Raw genomic sequence first — 6,717 nt, forward strand, 5'->3', positions numbered from 1 at the left:
CCGCAGACAAAACGGAATCTCAGGAAAACTCTTACCATAGAGACAATTGATATAAATAGAAACACATAATTATCTTTATTTCATTCAATTAATTGATCATGGACATGTATAGCTCAGTTATAGTTAAAATTTGACTTCTGTAGACACCTACAGAGCTGGTTTATCTTCAGGAATTTGTTTCTTCATTGATTCGCCTTGTTTTCCGAACTCATTATCAATAAAATTCAGAATCCATATTGCAATGTAAATCTCAAATTCAATACTGTTCTAGTGATAGAATTGAAGGATAAAAACAAAAATTACCCGATATTTTAACGAGATTTGAAACCAATAGTAATCCGTTAATAACATTCATTCGTCCAAGCATGATAATAATATGCAACCATTAGCATAACAAGACATTATTGAAACAGAAGGCAGTTTCTGGAACACAATTACATTATCTACAGAAGCAACTCTGTAAATGTAATCAAAGGCTATCCCAATTTTGAATAACAGGAATTCATTCTACACAGTACCCCATACAACAGAAAAAGAATAAACTCCACCCTATAAACAACTATAAACTACATTTAACTGTGAGTGAATTAATTCTAACAACTTGGTCAACTACCCAATGTATGGCTAGCTAGTTAGCTAGCTGTGAATGCAGGCACTAGCACATCTAAGGCTGCAATAAAATCCTAGCATTCAACCATTATATTCCACATTGGACAAGTACCAGACCTTGGCAATGACATTGGAGTTGAAGTATTTTCAGCTCATCGTCGCCTCTTTCTTCCATAAATGGCATCACTTGCATGTGCCTTGGTCGAACTCTCTGATTTCTGCTTCGCACTTTCCACAACCTTTTCTGAATCAGTGGAGTTCTCTTTCATGCTCTCACTTTCTTCAACCTCGGATGAACAGGATTTCAACTTACCGGTGCAATTAGAATTAGATTTGCCACCGCTTTTAAGAGGCTTACCCTTAGAATTGGAGGAAATCTTAGGGGTTTCTTGCTTGGACTTGGATGCCTTTGAAGTGTCTTGCTTTGACTTTGTGGAAGCTTTAGGGGTAACACTTCCATCATGCTTGGATTTGGTAGACTTAGACGTCTCACCACTGTCCTCATTATTGGATTTGTTGCCTATTTTATAAGCGGCATCAACTGATTTACTGCCACTTTTGGTGGTATGATCCTTGGATTTAGTAACACTGTTATTGTCTGATTTACTAACACTCCTGGGGACATCTTTGGATTTGCTATCCTCTTTACTGTCTTCCTTTGTCTTGTGACCAGACTTTGTGGTAGCAATCTTGGATTTTCCGACCGAAGTTCCTCCACCCTGGACATCCAAAATAATGAAGATTTTCAAAAATCATTGAAAGAACCATGTTAAAAGTTCCATTTGAAAGAATGTAATAACCGTTTTGGCAAAACATCCATCTTAGTTTTCTTGCTTGATTGATCATCTGTTTTTGCTTTCTTCTTCTGAGGCCTGTCCATAGAAATCAAAACAAGGGGGGAAAAAAGGTAAGCCTAGACTATAATATGAAGACAGAAACAGACCAAAGAGCCCCAACAAGCAAATGGAAAGCTATACCGAATGTAATAATCGCACTGCTAAAGAATGGAGATAGCATCAGCATAAAGTTAAATCATGCAATGCCAAAGTACACACAGACACCATCTAGAACAGAGATTCTGATGCAGTCAAATCTAACATTAAAGAATCACGAAAGGAATCGCTTACATTTCAGATGAACAATCAGGACTTGAATGGTTAGCTGCCTCTTCCTGTTCCAATGAAGTATTAGCAACCTAAAATGCAAAACAAGTAAACGCTAATTATCTATAAATTAGAGAACTACCCACCTCATCTGGTTCAGACTCGTCTTAAATTACCTTCCACTTTTCTCTCTTAAGATTTAAAATTTCAGTATCACCATCGTCACAATGCACCTATTGAAAAATGAAAATGATAAAAGAAATTCAACACATTTTTGCATGAATATTTACAAGAGAGAACCTCCCACAAAAGGTAACCTCAGTCTTATTTTAAGTGTCACCTTGTGCTTCTTTTTAGCTGCATCAAACGAATGAACAACACCTTCATAGAACCTACAAAAGAATAGCATCCATAAGGGCAGAAACAAATTGAACCATAGTTCAAGAATAAGGTAAATGCCAAGACATGCAAGGAAACTAGAAATGGGCACCCGATACCCACGTATACACATTAGAGAAAGGAAAACAAATAATTTCCATTCCAGAGTATCACTTCTGTGAAACTTGTAAAATATAAAACAAGGATCTGCAGATATATTATACTCATGCACGTTCTTTAGGCCAGCAGACCTTCACCTTCAGACCAACCAGATTATCACCAAATTCCATAAAATCAGATGCCTGAAGAAAAAAAGAAGTTAGAGAAAAATCAAGTGTCCGTGTAAGAGGTATATGGAATATCATTGTTTCAGCTTTGTTCAGATTGCAGCTTGTATGGAAAGAGTCAAATAAAAGATTTACAAAACTCCATACGATGTTAATTGAGTTTATAACCTCCAAAATCTTTCCATAAAGCAAGAGAAAAGGCAAATAATTATGATCTCAAGAAACAGCAAAGGGAGAGATATAAAATTGAGCACCCACACCCATGCAATACTAGTGCACCAGAACCATTGAACAGGTACTTGTTAGAAAGGAATAAAATCAACAATGTAGGAATATGGTTCCAAGGGAAAAACCCTAAATATCAAAAGCCTCTTGAAAGATAAATGACCTCAAAGAAAGTATAGAAGCTGCATTGTTGCTAGATAGGCATCATTTTAGAAGGGAAAAGCATTTTAGAAACACAAAAATAATAGGTCCTGAATAGATAGAATGAGGCAAGTACTATAAAAGATGGAGAATAGATGAAAAGGAAAATGAAAAAATTTAGAAAGGTTAACTAAAATTAAATGCTTAGAATGGACAATGGGGAATCTTTGTCGTTGTTGAAACTCATAAGTATTTCATAAAGATCATCTATAATTCCTAACTTTATTCAAAACGCAACCAACCAAAAATACAACATATCACCACCAAAATATCGTCTTTAAGTATTTATAATGACACACAAAAGTAAAAAAAAAAATGCAATCTCAACACACTTGCACCTAGAGAAACTTACTTTTTCTTTGTTTGGGGTATGCTTTCTCTTTGAACTTAGGATTCTCCTCCATATGAGAATCATGTTTATTTGGCTTCACTGACTTTGGAGAAGCAACCACTTCCTAAACAAATAGCAAGACATCAATGATTCCCTAGGATCTAGAACAGCTAAATAAATAAATAGTGAAGCTTTAAATAAACAACGTTGATAGAATAGCTAACATAAAAGCCAAAATCTAAGCACCTCATTATCATTCATGGTTGATGTTTTTGTTCCATCTTTCTCAGGAATAACTTTCCCCAGAGCTCGCCTTTTCTTATCCTCCAGCTGCCTTGAAGAGGGCACATCTAAATTTTTACTGCAAGAATTTATCCTTGATTTAGCCTCTAAACCACTTGTAAAGCCACTTTCTTAGTTTTATCTACATCAACAGCATCATTAACTTTGTTGGAAGCCACAGTGGCAACCTTTTTCCGTGATTGCCTATCTGTTTTTACTTCTGAATCACTCATCCCTTCAGATACCTTAGGGACATCATCGACAGAAGGCATGGTTTCCTCACTCGATCCCTCTTTTCTTTCTGGCTTTGCAGCCTTTCCGGAATGATTCTCATCAGGTATAGTCCCACTTGGTGTTGCGGAAGCAACGTTAGTACAGTCCTCAGTTGACTTTGGTGAGGAAGGCTGAGCATCTGTCTCTTGTTTATTTTCAGAGGATACATCCCCATCAACAGACATATCATCACACATTGAACCACCGTCATCCTTGCAGTCTTTTTTAGGGTCCAGTGATGTCTCAGCTTCCTTCTCATTGACATTAACATAGTCAGAAGGCTCTGTTGATTTTGAATCAGATTTCTTCCCTGTTTCCAAGGTACTTTCCTCTGACCTAGAATCTGAATTGACCATTTTCTCAGCTTCCAATCTAGCAGCTCCAGCAACAGTTGATGTATCAGCATTCTTGGACTTATCAGAAAGATGGTCATCCTCTTGGTTCTTTATGGTGTTTGAATCAGTCAATAAGCTGTCTTCAGCAGTTTGCACTGTGCCATTGCTAACAACTGACTTGGGATAATTTTCATTTGCAAGATCAACTTGTTCAGTAGAAACTGCTTCTTCATGAATTTATTTATCCCCCTGAAAGGGAATTTGAAGATTTATACGTGATGACTTTTCAGTATTATATTCTAACAACAAGAAGAAGCATTAGAATCCACACGCACACACAGTCACATATAAATTTGGACAATTGATTATAAAAACATGAAACAAAACGTGCCTGGGTTGTCCCATCCAAAGGTGACTCTACTGGTTTGTTCACATCATCCTACAGAAAATTCACCCAAGAAAGGAGAATAAATTATGTGCAAGTTCAATGAACAAGACATAAAGAAGAAAGTTAACGTACCCCACATTTTTCAGCAGCAATATCCTTCTGATCCAAAGAACTAGGTGCCACTTCACATATAGAAGCAACTACACTACTATAATCATCAAAAGAAATGCTCAAGCTCTCTACAGCTTGGGTTAAGTAAGGTTTCAGCTTTAATGCACAGTTCTCAAGCACCTTCTCTGCTAGCCTCCGAGCAACAGGAAGCGTGTCCTGAGAGGAAATACAAGATCAATGGGAACTAAACACGATAGTAGAAGATAAGTAAAAAGTAGTAATAAGTGTGACATACCTCATTATCCCTCTTTAAAATAGCTAAAATTGGGGAGAGCAACTCCACAGAGATGTCTTCACTTTCTTCCAATACACTTATATGTTCAGGTATCACCAATTTTTTTTAAATTGAAAGGGAGGGAAACAATTAGTCTCATAGATATAGGGAGCCATTTACTTCACGATCCAGTAAGGCAAGGAGGTCAGGAGGGGCAGCATAAAAAAGAATGACATTCAGTGAATAATGATCAGCCACCCGTGTAAGAGCATCCACAACCTTATTGCATTCTCTCGGAATCCATTGAATATCAGTATCCCAAGCCTTGCTTCTCAATCCATGTATTGCACGCAGTAAAGCTGAAAAAACAGCAACACCATCCATAGCCTCAACTAACTTGGTTGCATTGAGACAGATTGTATCACAACGCGTTCGAAGCCATTGTCCCACGCTAGTTTCAACCCGATAAGAATTCCCCATAACTCCGTTTGAAGCGGAGGGCAATAACCCACCGAGAGAGCAAAACCCAATATCTAGTTTCCTTCAGTCTCGCAAGACTCTAGCAGCAGCACTTCGTAGTGTGGTTACCAAGACCGCACCATCAATATTCAGACAGACCCATCCATGCGGTGGCTTTGACCAGTAAATATGGTTTAGTGGTTTTGGCGAGGCAGCAATGCAAGGGATGTTACAGTTCTGAAAGTATTTTGCCCACACTAGACTGCAATTAAAAACTTCATTCGTAGAATGGCATTCCTGATTGACAGTATAATTGTTCCGTCATTTCCACAGTTGCCACACCAATTATAGAAAGATGAAGTGCCAAGGCACATTCCAAGGATGTGCCGTTGCCATCTGATCAATATTACCAATTAACCAACCATCAAGGTCCAACTCAAAGAAACTAACCTGCCATTCGGGTGGAATGATTTTGGTCCATAATTGTTTTGCTTCTCCACAATCACGTAAGATATGTAGTATGGATTCTTGGTCATCACACATAGAGTAAGAAGATTCAGCAGCAAGATTCCTTCTTGATCTTTCAAGGTTCTTCATGAGGCGGTGATGGAGGGCGATCCAAAGAAACACTCTGATCCGTTGTGGCACTTGCAATTGTCAAATGCGATTCTACATGTTGTTGCGATCAGACCAAGTTTGGGAGATCAAAGACTCATAAGCAGAGGCAACAGTGAACTCATGGGACATGCCCCACCTCCATATGCATCTATTATGGGCATCACCCAACGTTGGAGGCATTAGTCCAATAATATGTTGTATAATCTGTTGGGGCACGAAGTTTTTGAGATACTTGATATTTCATTCGCCATTCTGATCGACAAGGTCAGCAAGACTGCATTGAGGGATGACTTGCACAGAATCCAAGAGATGCTTGTTAAGGGGACCAACTGTCGGCACCCAAACATCATTCCACACCTGTATACCAGCACCCGAGCCAAAATACCATACAACATTTGATCGAAAAAGCTCCATATGTTAGAGAGAGAGTCATAGAGGAGAGCTGACAGACCTTTGAATAGAGTGAGGAAAAAGTTCTTGCATCTTGTATTTTTGTCGAACCATACAGATCCAAAAATCATCCAGTTTACTAATTAGAGCATAGCAAATTTTCATTAATAGCGTTTGGTTATGCTCACGAACACGGTGTAGGCCTAAGCCATCGTTCCTCAGCGGCTGGCAGATTTTCTCCCAATTAACTAAGGAAATGGAAGATATTGTGGTAGATGGTCCCCAAATAAAGCATCTGATTAACTTCTCAATTTCATTGCAAACCTGAATTGAAATCATTGCAGATTGCATGAAATAAATAGGAATCGAAGCAAGAACAAATTTTGCTAAAGTGATGCGACCTACAATGGATAAAGATCGAGAAGCCCAAGCAGACAGAAGATCTCTCATTTT

At 38.2% G+C, this 6,717-nt stretch overlaps 3 protein-coding genes across 4 annotated transcripts; all 3 read right to left on the reverse strand.

Moving 5' to 3' along the window:
- Window positions 1-608: 608 nt before the first annotated feature.
- LOC120132856 lies at window positions 609-2,371 on the reverse strand. 2 transcript variants are annotated; one of them, XR_005517049.1, is made up of 5 exons: window positions 2,323-2,371; window positions 2,053-2,104; window positions 1,859-1,945; window positions 1,737-1,780; window positions 782-1,481 (listed from the first exon to the last, which is right to left on the reverse strand). XR_005517049.1 is itself a non-coding variant. In XM_039149551.1 (4 exons), coding segments are annotated over exons 2-4 (642 nt in total). In that variant the 5' UTR covers window positions 1,739-1,780; window positions 1,859-1,927; the 3' UTR covers window positions 609-761. The 2 variants fall into 2 exon arrangements, 1 of the variants encoding a protein (XP_039005482.1); XM_039149551.1 differs by lacking the exons at window positions 2,053-2,104; window positions 2,323-2,371 and having other exon boundaries at window positions 609-1,328; window positions 1,409-1,481; window positions 1,859-1,927.
- Window positions 2,372-3,154: 783 nt separating this feature from the next.
- Window positions 3,155-4,264, reverse strand: LOC120132868. Its single transcript, XM_039149561.1, has 2 exons — window positions 3,381-4,264; window positions 3,155-3,258 (listed from the first exon to the last, which is right to left on the reverse strand). Exon 1 carries the CDS (start codon window positions 4,043-4,045, stop codon window positions 3,524-3,526), a length of 522 nt encoding a protein of 173 aa, XP_039005492.1. The 5' UTR covers window positions 4,046-4,264; the 3' UTR covers window positions 3,155-3,258; window positions 3,381-3,523.
- A 15-nt stretch (window positions 4,265-4,279) lies between these two features.
- LOC120132576 lies at window positions 4,280-5,792 on the reverse strand. The gene is made up of 4 exons (XM_039149318.1): window positions 5,707-5,792; window positions 4,819-4,894; window positions 4,545-4,739; window positions 4,280-4,463 (listed from the first exon to the last, which is right to left on the reverse strand). Exons 1-4 carry the CDS (start codon window positions 5,790-5,792, stop codon window positions 4,317-4,319), a joined length of 504 nt encoding a protein of 167 aa, XP_039005249.1. The 3' UTR covers window positions 4,280-4,316.
- Window positions 5,793-6,717: the final 925 nt, after the last annotated feature.

This window comes from Hibiscus syriacus, unplaced genomic scaffold (assembly GCF_006381635.1).
Source record: "Hibiscus syriacus cultivar Baekdansim isolate YM2019G1 unplaced genomic scaffold, ASM638163v2 tig00001728_pilon, whole genome shotgun sequence".
In the NCBI taxonomy this organism is placed as follows: domain Eukaryota; kingdom Viridiplantae; phylum Streptophyta; class Magnoliopsida; order Malvales; family Malvaceae; genus Hibiscus; species Hibiscus syriacus.

Coding starts and splice junctions, on each gene's coding strand:
- LOC120132856 (XM_039149551.1), bottom strand. Junction 1,329..1,408: donor TGGATGTTTTGCCAAAACGG/TTATTACATTCT, acceptor TTGGATGTCCAG/GGTGGAGGAACTTCGGTCGG.
- LOC120132868 (XM_039149561.1), bottom strand. CDS start 4,045: ATGGTCAATTCAGATTCTAGGTCAGAGGAAAGTACCTTGGAAACAGGG.
- LOC120132576 (XM_039149318.1), bottom strand. CDS start 5,792: ATGACCAAGAATCCATACTACATATCTTACGTGATTGTGGAGAAGCAA. Junction 4,895..5,706: donor TCATTCCACCCGAATGGCAG/GTTAGTTTCTTT, acceptor TGAACATATAAG/TGTATTGGAAGAAAGTGAAG. Junction 4,464..4,544: donor TTGCTGCTGAAAAATGTGGG/GTACGTTAACTT, acceptor AATTTTCTGTAG/GATGATGTGAACAAACCAGT.